The sequence below is a fragment of the Pollachius pollachius genome, assembly GCF_949987615.1.
Source record: "Pollachius pollachius genome assembly, chromosome: 8".
NCBI lineage: Eukaryota > Metazoa > Chordata > Actinopteri > Gadiformes > Gadidae > Pollachius > Pollachius pollachius.
The window spans coordinates 26,370,468-26,384,665 of record NC_136941.1 but is presented as its reverse complement, the minus strand read 5'-3'; the positions used below and the strand labels follow the sequence as shown (position 1 = coordinate 26,384,665).

The 14,198-nt window shown below is 47.4% G+C and overlaps 1 protein-coding gene across 1 annotated transcript in view; it reads left to right on the top strand.

Moving 5' to 3' along the window:
- The window catches only part of nfasca (neurofascin homolog (chicken) a), a gene marked incomplete at its 5' end in the record, with an annotated part of 103,581 nt that overhangs the window by 76,838 nt on the left and 12,545 nt on the right, over positions 1-14,198 (top strand). Inside the window, 5 exons of the mRNA XM_079741196.1 lie at positions 880-1,101; positions 2,816-2,938; positions 5,359-5,508; positions 6,465-6,596; positions 9,792-9,858. Of these exons, the coding sequence (XP_079597322.1) occupies positions 880-1,101; positions 2,816-2,938; positions 5,359-5,508; positions 6,465-6,596; positions 9,792-9,858 (694 nt within the window). The remainder of the gene's footprint in view (positions 1-879; positions 1,102-2,815; positions 2,939-5,358; positions 5,509-6,464; positions 6,597-9,791; positions 9,859-14,198) is intronic.

The window sequence follows — 14,198 nt, the reverse complement described above, 5'->3', positions numbered from 1 at the left end:
TCCTCCTCCTCCCTCTCCTCCTCCCCCTCCTCCTCCTCCCCCTCTCCTCTCCTCCTCCTCCTCCCCCTCCCTCTCCTCCTCCTCCCCCTCTCGCCCCTCTCCTCTCCTCCTCCTCCTCCCCCTCCCTCTCCTCCTCCTCCCCCTCTCCCCCTCTCCTCTCCTCCCCCTCCTCCTCTCCTCCTCCTCCCCCTCCCCCTCTCCTCCTCTCCTCCTCCTCCTCCTCCTCCTCCTCCTCCCTCTCCTCCTCCTCCCCCTCTCCCCCTCTCCTCTCCTCTCCTCCTCCCCCTCTCCTCCTCCTCCCCCTCCTCCCCCCTCTCCTCCTCCTCCTCCTCCTCCCCCTCCCCCTCCCTCTCCTCCTCCCCCTCCTCCTCCTCCCCCTCTCCTCTCCTCCTCCTCCCCCTCCCCCTCCTCCTCCCCCTCCCTCTCCTCCTCCTCCTCCTCCTCCCCCTCTCCTCTCCTCCTCCTCCTCCTCCTCCCCCTCCCCCTCCTCCTCCCCCTCCCTCTCCTCCTCCTCCCCCTCTCCCCCTCTCCCCTCCTCCTCCCCCTCCCTCTCCTCCTCCTCCCCCTCTCCCCCTCTCCTCTCCTCCCCCTCCTCCTCTCCTCCTCCTCCCCCTCCCCCTCTCCTCCTCTCCTCCTCCTCCTCCTCCTACTCCCCCTCCCCCTCCTCCTCCCCCTCCCTCTCCTCCTCCTCCCCCTCTCCCCCTCTCCTCTCCTCTCCTCCTCCCCCTCCTCCCCCTCTCCTCCTCCTCCCCCTCCCCCTCCTCCCCCCTCTCCTCCTCTCCTCCCCTCCTCCCCCTCTCTCTCCTCCCCTCCTCCCCCTCCCCCTCCTCCTCCTCCTCCTCCTCCTCCCCCTCCCCCTCCTCCTCCTCCTCGCTGTAGTCGAGCTAACCGAGGACGGTGACTCTACCTCTGCCCCTCCCCCTCCCCTCCCTCCTACCACCGTGGCTCCGACCACCATAAGTACCACGACCTCTGCTACTACTACGACCCCCTCCACCACCACCACCACCACCACCACCGCCGCTACTACAACCACCACCGAGGCTCCCGCCACCACCCCTGTGCTGGTCACCACCAAGCGGCCCGATCAGAGCGTTTTGGGTACAACAACACGGCGGCGCGCGGGGCCTACGTAACCTGGCGTTCCCATGGCCGCCATGGGGGCTGCTGTTGGTGTGGTTGTCAGGCGGACCCCGTCTGCCTGGTGTTGGTGTGGTTGTCAGGCGGACCCCGTCTGCCTGGTGTTGGTGTGGTTGTCAGGCGGACCCCGTCTGCCTGGTGTTGGTGTGGTTGTCAGGCGGACCCCGTCTGCCTGGTGTTGGTGTGGTTGTCAGGCGGACCCCGTCTGCCTGGTGTTGGTGTGGTTGTCAGGCGGACCCCGTCTGCCTGGTGTTGGTGTGGTTGTCAGGCGGACCCCGTCTGCCTGGTGTTGGTGTGGTTCTCTTCGCCCGGCCAAGCGAGGGACACTGGGGGCTCTGTTCTGATATGCTGCTCATGTTTTGGGGGCTGCAGCCTGTGGATTGAGAGGCGGGGCCTCAGCGTACCTAGCAGTAGCCTAGCAGTAGCCTAGCTGTAGCCTAGCTGTAGCCTAGCTGAAGCTTAGCTGTAGCCTAGCAGTAGCCTAGCTGTAGCCTAGATGAAGCTTAGCAGTAGCCTAGCTGTAGCCTAGCTGTAGCCTAGCTGTAGCCTAGATGAAGCTTAGCAGTAGCCTAGCTGTAGCCTAGCTGTAGCCTAGCTGTAGCCTAGCTGTAGCCTAGCAGTAGCCTAGCTGTAGCCTAGATGAAGCTTAGCAGTAGCCTAGCTGTAGCCTAGCTGTAGCCTAGCAGTAGCCTAGCTGTAGCCTAGATGAAGCTTAGCAGTAGCCTAGCTGTAGCCTAGCTGTAGCCTAGCTGTAGCCTAGCAGTAGCCTAGCTGTAGCCTAGATGAAGCTTAGCAGTAGCCTAGCTGTAGCCTAGCTGAAGCTTAGCAGTAGCCTAGCTGTAGCCTAGCTGTAGCCTAGCTGAAGCTTAGCAGTAGCCTAGCTGTAGCCTAGCTGTAGCCTAGCTGTGGCCTAGCAGTAGCCTAGCTGTACCCTAGCAGTAGCCTAGCTGTAGCCTAGCTGTAGCCTAGCTGTATTGAATATGATTTGCAGGTGATGAAATCACAAGGGAAAATGTCTTGAGAGCGTATAGACAGAATTATTGGACATTTACTTAACAAGAACCAACTAATGGAGACTCAAATCTTCTTTTCAAGAGAGCACCATGAAACGATACATCTCGGTACTTGATCCTCTTACCTAGAAGTGAGCAATGGGTGTCTTGTGCTGAAAACCCTTTTTTACGTTATTGATATATAACGTAAGTAGCATCATGTGTTTCAGCCTATGAGAAAACGATGCTTATTGCTTACTGAATAGGCCGAGATTCACAGGTACCTACAGAAAAAAATATTTACGAGTTGGTTGATATCAACAGGTTAAAAATGATGAATATATGAATGGAATTGACGTATTGAAGAGTATTCCCGGAGCTTCAGAGGTATATTCTTGTCAGTGCAGACCATGGTACTCTGTGATGTAAAGTGATGTGTCCAGCCCAGAGGCCATGTGGACCTAGCAGCCTAGTGTGTTCACGCCGCGGGAGAGGCAGCAAACATACTTAGTGCAGTGAGACACGTTGTTCAGAGAAACGGATCCCAAGCAGTCCAAAAACCCATGTGTGTGTGTGTGTGCGTGTGCGTGTGCATGTGTGTGTATGTGTGTGCCTGCGTGTTGATGCTGTGATCTATGAACCCTATATGCCCCGGACCCTCTGACCTTTGACCCCCTGTGTAGTGGCCCCAGGGCGGGAGATCTGGAACCTGACGGTGAAGCCTAACAGTAACTACGCTAACGTCAACTGGAGCCACAACTTCCCGCCCGGCACCAGAGAGTTTGTCATTGAGTTCACGCTGGACAGTAAGAGCCCAACAGACGCTTAAGACAAGGAAGGCCACAGTGTGCCCACACCAAGCCACTAGATAGGCTCATCAGACATAATAACTGATATCAAGACAACCTCAAACGGAAATAATAGTACTTAGTACTTTAAATCATCTACATTTGGGGTTGTCCAATAGATTGCCTGATACTAGAGTGATAAGTCCTGTAACTATAGCCCTCTCTGCAGGCTAGTCCAGGCAGAGAGGGCCAGGCATACCAATGCCTCCTTGAAGGACTCAGAGAGTCATGCTGATGGAAAACAAATAGATAGTAGTAGGGTAGTAGGAGAGTTCATTTAGCTCAGAGTATAGACTGTTTTGAATACATTTACCAAAACCTTTTGGAGATGTGTTCATAAGCCTTATGTTGCATATCTGATTCAGATTAAGTCTGGAGCAAGATAAGCTAGCTGAACTGAATCAGGTCATGTTTTATGAATCTAGGGAAATTAGAACATTTAGAAATGACTATTGTTTATTATCCAATCGTATTCAAAACCAGTACATTATCAGGCATACAATTCATTTTCCAGTAAAAAGTTGAATTTGAAAGCTATTCAAGGCTGTGACCAATCGGATTCTTACTCAAAGCATCTTATCTCGATGTTTGTAATTGCACAAGCAACATCCGTCTTTTCAATGAACACTATATTCATTTTTGAGCCATGCAAGATAGAAGATACACTAAGACTGGAAGTACCCTTCAACAAGGGGAGTTCCTCTCCATGAGTCATCTCCTTCATCAGGACCTTCTTTACGATTGGCTACAGGCCCTTCAGTACGTTCAATGGGCTTTCTGTCACTCTCTCTCTCTTTCTCTTTACACAGAAAGCTCAAATTGAAAGTACATTCATTTCTTTAAAACTTGTACTTTAAAGATATCCTACACTCCTCTTTGCTGATAACTGTGGACGCTGTCCTCCTCTCTTATGCACATTGCGTCGGTGTCGCCTGTCACACTCTTTTATAAATTGATCATTATTTCACTGCTGTTGCCTGAACCGTGCACCAATCCTATCGCTTCGTTTGCCATGCAGACATGCCTGACTTGCTGTGATTGGCTGTTGAGCTGGCCTTGGTGTTGAAATTGCTGCTTTGTGTTTTGATGAATGTAGCCTATTTGAGTGTGTCCATGCGTACGTCGGCTTGCTCAAAATACATCGCTTTATTGTTGAATGATGCGTCAAAACACATCTCCACACATACACTTTTTCATAATGTGTAAATTAATTTGTAGATTGGCTGCCATTGTGAGCTTGTGTCAGAGCACATCGTTGCTAAACATTGACTGGCCGAGCCACGATGTTCCTTGACAGCCACATGGCTTCTATACATCTTAAGAGTTTCTGAAAATATTGTATTTATTTTCGAAATATTGTATATATAGAAGTTGTCAGGGACAGCGGTCGTGCTCCCCTCATTCCATCACCTCTGATTCCAAACGATGAAACACTAGTGCCTGCCTCCAATAACTAAACAAGGGCTGATCAGCATCTCTCCGGGGGGCCAGAGTTCCCGGAGCATGGGAGGTCTGCCTGGTGGTCCTGGATCCCCCATTCGTTCACCTCCGGCCAGGCGGTGGATGGAGGGATGCTGCAGCCCATGCTCTCACTGCGGCTGGTGCCATTGTGCATACGGCATGGTGCATGACTCCTTGCAGCCCCCTTCTGTTGCTCCAGGCTCTGCCTCACACTGACCAACCCATCTTTCACCGGAAAGATGAGGGAGCTTTGATTTTCCGATCGATCCTCAGCAACAGCACCGCCTCTGGTGAAAGAGCTGAGCTAGTGGCAGGTGATGGTACCTGACATCAACTGGCACTAGCTGTGTTGAGTGCTGCGCCTGAGGTTTGAGTCTTTGGTTACTTTTTGATCTTTATTTGGTTTGTTTTCTGAAATTGAGTGCGGGTCAATGGATTAATGAGACAAACAAAGCTTTGCTAGCCTCCACTCTACTGCTTAGTTTTTCTAGCTAGCTTTTCACTGTACCACCTCCAGAGAAAACTACACCTTGAGTTCAGTATTATGGAACTGGACTAGAGTAAAACATTACCTGAAGCAGCACCTGCTGCTCTGAGCATTGGTCCACTGGTTCCTCACTGAAGTAGAGCCTTGAGGAGGCTCATGACCCAGAGAGGAAGTGGAAGCTTTACTGGCTCTAAAAAGCTCAGCTTATTAGGACACATGCACACATATAACCCAGCAGGAGAGCATTTCCTCAGGGGGCTGAGCGCTGCCTTGTTCTGGCTCAATGCAATCCACTGGGAACCCAACCCTCCCCCCTGGTCCCGGTCCGAGGTGACCCCCTGCATCATGGCCCTGATCACAAGTGGTTCCATCCAGACGCGTCCGGAGAGTGACCGCCGTTCTCTCGTCTCCTCTGCATTGTGTCTCCAAGGCAACGGAACAGTAAGGACTGTGCCTGTCAAACAGCAGCCCCCCATTAAGGTGGGCGACCTGATCGAGGGGGCCAAGTACCGTCTGCGGGTGTACTCCCACGAACACCACGATATCAGCAGCCAGTCGTTCACCTTTGAGACCGGCACAGGTGAGACCACGCCTCCGGCTGTCCCCGCCCCCACGGGGGGGCTTGCTGTCTTGGCGACCGCTGCGTGCCGACGGCACTTTAGCAGGGACACTTCGGAGAGGAGAGTGAGCGGTTTTACGTTGATTTTTGCGGGACATGGTGGAAACTGAATGGAAATGCGTATCTCTCCAGTCTAGGACACCAAGGGCGCCCTCTAGTGGACGTTGGGAGAGAGGCATGGAGCTGTAGAGAGGGTGCATGACTCAGCCTCTAGCCCCCGGGAGGTTGAACTCATCTGTGCAGAGCGACAAAGGGACGTTAGGACAAGGTTGTTAAGCTGCTAGTCGCTGAACATTTGTGCGTCTGTTTTGATCACAGGAGGGTTGTGTTCATCTTTGTGTATGTTCATTTTACCCGCCAGACAGTTGCAGTGTTGTATTGTGCGTTTTTCTTTGTGTGAGGCGCTGGCCCGTGGCCGTTGTGTGTCAGCCTCTCTCATTCTATCGGCCGTGTCCTAACGATGTGGTTAAATACCGAGCCGCGGCCGCAGTTTGGGCCCTGCACGCATTTAGACCAGGAAAGACCAAGCTCACCAAATGTGCATTAGGGATGCAGCTCTGTCTTTTCTAGAGGTAATCCAGCACACCCTCAGTCTTCTACTTCATTCTGTGTGCGGTTGAGCGCGGCTGGAAACATTATTATGGACACATCTTACTTGTTTTATGATAATTGAGAAATAGCATTAAGTTGACCAGACAAAAACTTAGTCTCATGAGGAGGTTCAACGTACTGCAATTTGAGATGGGACCCCATATCCGACACCTGCCATCTTTAATGTCCAGTGCCAGGTCAGGAACTGACATCACGAAATGCCTCATCCTCACCTACTGATGGCCCTACGTATCATGCTTACTCTCCCTATGTTTCCTGTCTGTCCCTCTTTCTGTGTGTGTGTGTGTGTGTGTGTGTGCCCTCAGCCTACAGCAAGGATCAGGTGGACATCGCCACTCAGGGCTGGTTCATTGGGCTGATGTGTGCCATCGCCCTCATCATCCTTATCCTCCTCATCGTCTGCTTCATCAAGAGGAGTCGAGGTGGAAAGTACCCAGGTGAGCCCGCCACACAGCTGAACACACACACACACACACACGTACACGCACACACGCAGACACCCACACGCACACACATGCATACACGCACACGTGCACACACGTGCACATACAAACGCACACACACACACTGACATGCACACATACGCATGGCAGCAGTTGTTCCAAATCAGTGTTGTGATTTGGAACAACTGTGCTGGATTGGTCCCTTCGATGGGCAGTGCGTCACAGCAAACAAGAGCTATTTTTAATGCAGCCAGGTGTGTTTTCGGAAGAAGCCCTTCTTCTGTGAAATGGGCTAGGGCAGAATGTTCGCCCATGCCTTGAGAAAAGCTCAGGGACGACGTGTTCGCTGAGAGCATCGGGGGGGGTTAACAAGAAACAGAAAGTCACAGAACTGGGAAGACCATTTCATTAGGAAAGACCAATAATTGCAGGGGGCTGATAGCCATTCTTGCTACTATACTGTATACATATACCGTATTTTCCGCACTATAAGGCGCACTTAAAAGCCGGTAATTTTCTAAAAAAACGACAGTGCGCCTTATAATCCGGAGCGCCTTATATATGGATCAATTGGTTAATTGGTTGATCCATACTGGTTGTAAACGGCGCTCTGTCAAAATGTTTCAGTATGAAAAACCAATAAAAACAATTTAATAATAATAATAAAATGTTTCACTACGATAAAGCCACACCGCTTGCAGCATTACGGCTATCGTAGTCAGTGCACACATCATTTTACTGCGCTTACTCACAGTCCCAGTATCTCACAGTATCACACTCACAGTATCTTCTATGCTATGCGCCTTATAATCCGGTGCGCCCTATTTATGAAAAAAGTTCTAAAATAGGTCATTCATTGAAGGTGCGCCTTATAATCCGGTGCACGTTATAGTGCGGGAAATACGGTACATATTTATACCTAGTCTGGGGGAATGCTCGATTCTGATTGGCTGTAGGGTGTCCATTAATCACTGATATATGGACACCTACTAAGTAGTTCCAGTCAATTTTTTCTGTTCAGCCTTCAAAACGAGAGCTGGTAAATTGAGCTGGGACGTATTTCAAATTATAAATATGTACACTTTATGTTGAAAGTATAGACCGTCGCGAATCCCATTGAAACGATTGGCGCGGTGATTAGTCAAAACGAGAGCTGGTAAATTGTGAAAAATGAATTAAACTGTAATCAGACGACGCGGTTATATGCTATAGACCCTAGAGTATATGTACAAAATATGTACAATGCATAACGTTAGCTCTCTGGCTCATAGCTGAGTGGACTAGAATACCTCCAGTTGCCAAGTCGTATCTAAAGTCCGTCCTATTTACTGGAGGAGTGAGCAACGTTTCCATTGCCTAAGAACCTTACGGGAGGGTAATGATTGTTCCAGGTATTAGTCAAACCCTCAGGCGTTACCAGGGAAACTAAATTATGGCTTGTGAAAAACTTTATATTTGGATTGTAAAACGTATGAAAATATAAATTAATGGTCTTAATTTATTTTCTTTGGCAAGTGACCATGGTATAAGCGGGATAATGCCCTTTGAGGTTTCCATTATCAGGAATTAATGGACTTATTCCTGATAATTGACACCTCATCGGACATTATCCCTTACATATAGTAGCGACTACTAAACAATTTGTTTCATAAATTGGATCACAACAAACAAACAAAGATCGAGCTAGCAGCCTTGAGCGATATGGCTACTAAAACATCTGGAGTTCTGTTAATATTTTTCAATTTCTATATTGTGTAGGTGGAGAATGGCTACTCATAAAACATCTAGACTTCTGTTAATGTTTTCAGTTTCTATAATGTGTAGGTGGAGAACGGCTACTCATAAAACATCTAGACTTCTGTTAATGTTTTCAGTTTCTATAATGTGTAGGTGGAGAATGGCTACTCATAAAACATCTAGACTTCTGTTAATGTTTTCAGTTTCTATAATGTGTAGGTGGAGAACGGCTACTCATAAAACATCTAGACTTCTGTTAATGTTTTCAGTTTCTATAATGTGTAGGTGGCGAGTGCCTCGCTGGTTGCTCAAAGGTTTTGGGTAGGTGCAGTTTGGTTTAAGTGGTTTATGCTAACAAAGACTAAAACACCTAAAGGTTAATACCCAGAGATGTAAGCATGGAATCCTAATAATGATGAGAATAATAAGAAGAATGATCAATGACAATAATAATAACAACAACTCTTATTGTTTGGAAGATTATCCGTTTCTCTCATCACCGCACAGACCCAGAGCTACACCCCTTTATTTTGCCCCTTAATTTTCCCAATTAGCCCATATCAATCAGTCAATTACATCCTACCTTAGCCACACACCTTAGCCACATCCTACCTTAGCTACACGTCCTACCTTATCCACACACATCCTAGCTAACTACCTACCCATCACACCTAGCTACAATTTATCATCATACCTACCGACACACTCCATACATTCCTGCTTGCATCTTCGGAGAATAAAACTATAAACTTGGAACTCTGACTGGAAAACCCTGTGTTCTTGCCGACACCCCCATTCCCAAAACCTCCTCTTCAATTATCCTAATAATAAAAATATGAACCCTAATAATTCTGATGATAATAATCCTAATCCCAACATGATGCCACCACTGTGATTTATTGGGCAGAGCTAAGTTACTAGCTACAAGACCAGATATCAACTGAAATGAAACTACCAGTGACCGACTAACTAAGCTTTCACAACAATTTATATTGGTTATTAATATGTGTGTGTGTTTGTACATTGATACAGAATGACTATTCATGTGTCTGTGTGTGTGAAAGTATAGTATGCAACTTTTCTGCATTAAAATATCTAAAAATAACTCTGTGATGATTTGTATAATAACATTATCCCAATGTTTCCAACAATGTTCAAACCCAGATAAATTTGTCAATTTATTCAAGGTTATGGTCTGTTACAGTTGGCCGACAGTGGCGTCACATGACCTTTACCCCCTAATCTCCAGGGGTCAAGGTGTTTCACTTTGACTAGTGGCTCATGCTAGCCACCAAGCTATTGCTAATGTTTCCCACGCATGTACTTTACTTTGGTGGTTCATTTTATTTAATTATTTTTGTATTCGTACGAGCGAACGTCGCAATCTACAAGTAAGAAACCTTCAAAATGAGCAGAAAGGCAGAACTAATAACAACCTTTTTATTTCCACAGTGCGAGATAAAAAGGACCTAGCCTTGGACCCCGTCGACCAGAAAGAGGACGGCTCTTTTGATTACCAGTAAGTACAGCCGCGAGGAAACACCTCAGAATTCATTCTTTAGCTCACTGTTGTGTATTAGAGGCAGTGTGGACGACTGCTGCACCTCACACCTAGCATGTGACGCTCTGCACAACAAGTTGTATCAACAGCGTGTGGGAACGTGTGTGATTGGTTTGTTTTTCTGCACAGACACCAGACTTCTGATTACGTGAGATATACTTCTTCGAAAATGTAGCATACTTTAAAGACCCATCCCCCCCTCCCCCAAGTAGTGACTATGAGAAGAACCTTCACTACAGCGATTAATAATGAGGTCTGAAGAAAGGTTTTGCATTTGAAGAGCATGTAGCGCTCAGTATCTCCTGTGGGGGCGATGCTGAGCTCCCAGCTGGTCTGCAGTGTCTCAGTATCTCCTGTGGGGGCGATGCTGAGCTTCCAGCTGGTCTGCAGTGTCTCAGTATCTCCTGTGGGGGCGATGCTGAGCTCCCAGCTGGTCTGCAGTGTCTCAGTATCTCCTGTGGGGGCGATGCTGAGCTCCCAGCTGGTCTGCAGTGTCTCAGTATCTCCTGTGGGGGCGATGCTGAGCTCCCAGCTGGTCTGCAGTGTCTCAGTATCTCCTGTGGGGGCGATGCTGAGCATCCAGCTGGTCTGCAGTGTCTCAGTATCTCCTGCGGGGGCGATGCTGAGCTCCCACTAGGCTGTAGTGTCTCAGTATCTCCTGTGGAGGCGCTGCTGAACTGCAGTGTCTGTGGCTGCTGAGTGACTGTGGTTTGTCCTTCTTACAGGTCCCGCTGATCACATGTGGAATCTCTCTATCTCTCTCTCTGCCTCTCTCACTGTAAACACCTGTTAACAACTAAAGCCACCACTGCTAATGGTTGATTATTAACAGCCATTCTCAGATTTACTCAACAACTGTGCGTCTCTACACACTAACACTGTCGACAGCGCGCTGCAAATGATTCTTTAACGCCCGGACGAATGTACTAATTTAACAACCGTGCATCTACTTTTCTTTGATCTCCTGAAGGACGGAACATATATTCAGGACATTTATTGTGCAGTATATTTACATCTTCTATGTATTTTGCATTAATGTGTTTAAAAGATAATTGGTCAGTCAAAGAATACTAAAACATATGCTTTACAGTTGCAAGTTCGGGAAATATTGTATCATTTTAGGAAGAAAGTAATATAAATAATGAATATATATGAATTCACGTTTGATTACCAATATTGGGTTACATTTAAAATCTGAGTTAAAACCTCATACATAAATACAAAGGTGAGTCATGGTATCAGGAATCATGTAATTGTATCATATCCCTGGCATGCCAGCCATCATTGGGTCATAATGTGTTCATTAATATGAATGCCTAACATCTCTTGCAGTCTGGGGTCATTTCTAAGCTTGTCCGAATCTGGATCGAATACTACAATACTAATGTCTTACCTCGGCTGTTAGTTTGCTGCTGTTGTATTACCATGTGTGTGTGCTTTTACCTTTAAATCTACGTGTGTGTGTGCATCTGTGCGTGCAGGTGCGTGTGTGTCTGTGTGTATGCGTGCATCTGTGTGTGTGTGTGGGTGTGTGCGCTTGTGTGTGTGTGTGTGTGTGTGTGTGTGGGTGTGTAGGACAGTAAGACTACGTGTATGAGGGCACTCACATTCCTCTGGTGGTGGAGCACTTTTCTTGCTACTTTCCTTTCTCTTGTCTCCTCTCTTATTCTCTCTACACCCTGTACCTCTTCTGCTCTCTCTCTCGTTTTCTATCCCACTCTCTCTCTCTCATTCTCTCTCTCTCCCTCTTCTGTCTCGCCCTCCACTCTCTTTATGCTGAAATGCATCATCTGTCCCGGCAGGAACGAAAATGATAACGAAAACGAAAATGAGAACGAAAACGAGAACAGGTACCTTGTCTTTGGCCGGGCAAGTCACTCTCTCTCTCTCCCTCCCTCTCCTTCTCCTTCCCTCATTCTTCCTCTCTCTCCCTCCCTCTCTCTCGGCTTGAGCATGCCAGACGGGTGCTTGGGCTGAGTAGAGGAGGGAGAAGTGTCCCTTCAGGGGTCCGACTGAAGAGGATTTGGCCACCACTGAAAAGCCGTTGCACGACAACAATTTTGCAACTGCGGCAAAATTGAGATGCTAAGAAGTTGTGTAGATGACATTGGAAGGATCTTTCGAGCTCCTTATTCCCATGAATGCGTTTGGTCATCTCTAGTTGTTTAGACCAGAACACTGAAACATGCAATCAGAAATAGTTTTGGTTGTGTTTGGATTCCAAGAACACATGTTCTATGAATTAGTTAGATCTTTAGGTTTACGGTTAATTTAGGTATTGGGTAAGATATTACATTTGAGTCAAGGTGGTTTGTTGAGGGTAAGGGTTTTGATCTCAGTAGAAATATTGACCTGAGTATAACTGTTAGGAAAACAGTGCATCATGGGAATCTCCACCAGAGTGGTCTATATATGGTGTGTCACCCACAGTGGGTGTGGCAAAAAGAGAGTTTGCGCCTCTTTTACATTTTACTTTTGCAGAAGAATAGTGGCGATGTAATGTTTTAAGTCTATAATATATTATGTATATTGCAATAATACTCATTGGTCACAATGATAAACCTTAAATTATGTTAAATATGCCTTGCACAAAGTGTACAAAACAATGTTGCTAAATGATTCTGCCACAAATGTTGTTATGCCGCTGATGATGGCTCCTTTGATAGTCAACGGTCTCTATTCTGCTTTGGAACAAGTTGCATCATTTAGCATGCCGGAGTAGAATTGCTAAGCCTTCCTTTCTACAGGTCTTTTCAGGAAGGAAGTGAAGTACAAAAAATTAGTGTGCAATAGTTTTAAGCTTCTAATAGGTTTTAGAAACAAGAGAAGACATTAAGATGTAACTGATACGCAGTGAGGCGAGGAAGTGGTCCAGATAGACATGGACGGCTGGAGGCCAGAGCTGGTTCCTTGGGGGTGTCAAATGCTAGTTGTTAGCATCGGACGATGCGCCTTAGCATGAGAAGGGAAGCAGAGTCAGAATTGAACGAGAACAATGTTTGATACGGATGTCAGGAAGGCATTTGTCTGCAGAGCCACGTCAGGTTGCTTCATGCCTGACTGTGTTGGCGTAGAGATCCTTAAAGCCAAGACGAACAGCGTCAGGGTGGAGGGATGATGGATCCGCTCCAGTCGCCTCAATACAGGTTCAGTCTTTAATTGGGTCAGCTGACATTTCAAAGATGTCTGGAAACAGAAGTGTTAGTCTGAAACCAGTAGTCTGGAACCAGGAGTATGACCAGGGGTGTTATTCTGGAACCAGGAGTGTGAATCCAGAAGTGTAAGTCTGAACCAGCAGTTTGAGGGGAAGTGAGGTGAATCCTTATTAGTGTTAGGGGAAGCCAAGTTGGGGCATTTTTTGGCACAATTTGATTCCCACAAGGAACTTATTTAAGGGAAAACAGCGACTGGTGGGTCAGAAGAAAACATGCAGCCAGCCCCATAATAGGGTATCTTCCGTTAGAATAAATATGAATCAGAGGACGTGCTATCTGAAGACAGAAATTGTTGATCTGTGTTGAAACCTAATACATTGCAGAAATAATTTAATTTCATCATATCTCTGGCATGCCAGCCTTCAGTTGGTCCCCATGTGTTCATTAATATTGCCTAACATCTCTCGCAGTCTTGGGTCATTTCTAAACTGAGTCTCTGAATCTGGAATAATACTACAATACTAATGTCTTACCTCGGCTGGTAGTTTGCTGCTGTTTGTATATCCATGTGTCTGTGCTTTTATGTGTGTGTGTGTGTGTGTGTGCGTGCATGTGAGCGTGTGTGTGTGTGTGTGAGTGTGTGTGTGTAGGACAGTATGACTAGGTGAATGAGGGCACTCACATTCCTCTTGTGGTGGAGGACTTTTCTTGCTAATCACCTTTCTATTATCTTTCGGACTCTCTTATTCTCTCTACATCCTGTACCTCTTCTGCTCTCTCTCTCTCAATCTCTCTCGTTCTCTCTTATCCTCGCTCTCTCTCCCTCTTCTGTCTCGCTCTCCACTCTCCTCATGCTGAAATGCGTCATCTGTCCCGACAGGAACGAAAACGAAAACGAAAATGAGAACGAAAACGAGAACAGGTACCTTGTCTTTGGCCGGGCAAGTCACTCACTCTCTCTCCCTCCCTCTCCTTCTCCTTCCCTCATTCTTCCTCTCTCTCCCTCCCTCTCTCTCGGCTTGAGCATGCCAGACGAGTGCTTGGGCTGAGTAGAGGAGGGGGAATTGGCCCTTCAGGGGTCCGACTGAAGAAGATTTGGCCACCACTGAAAAGCCGTTGCACGACAACAATTTTGCAACTGCG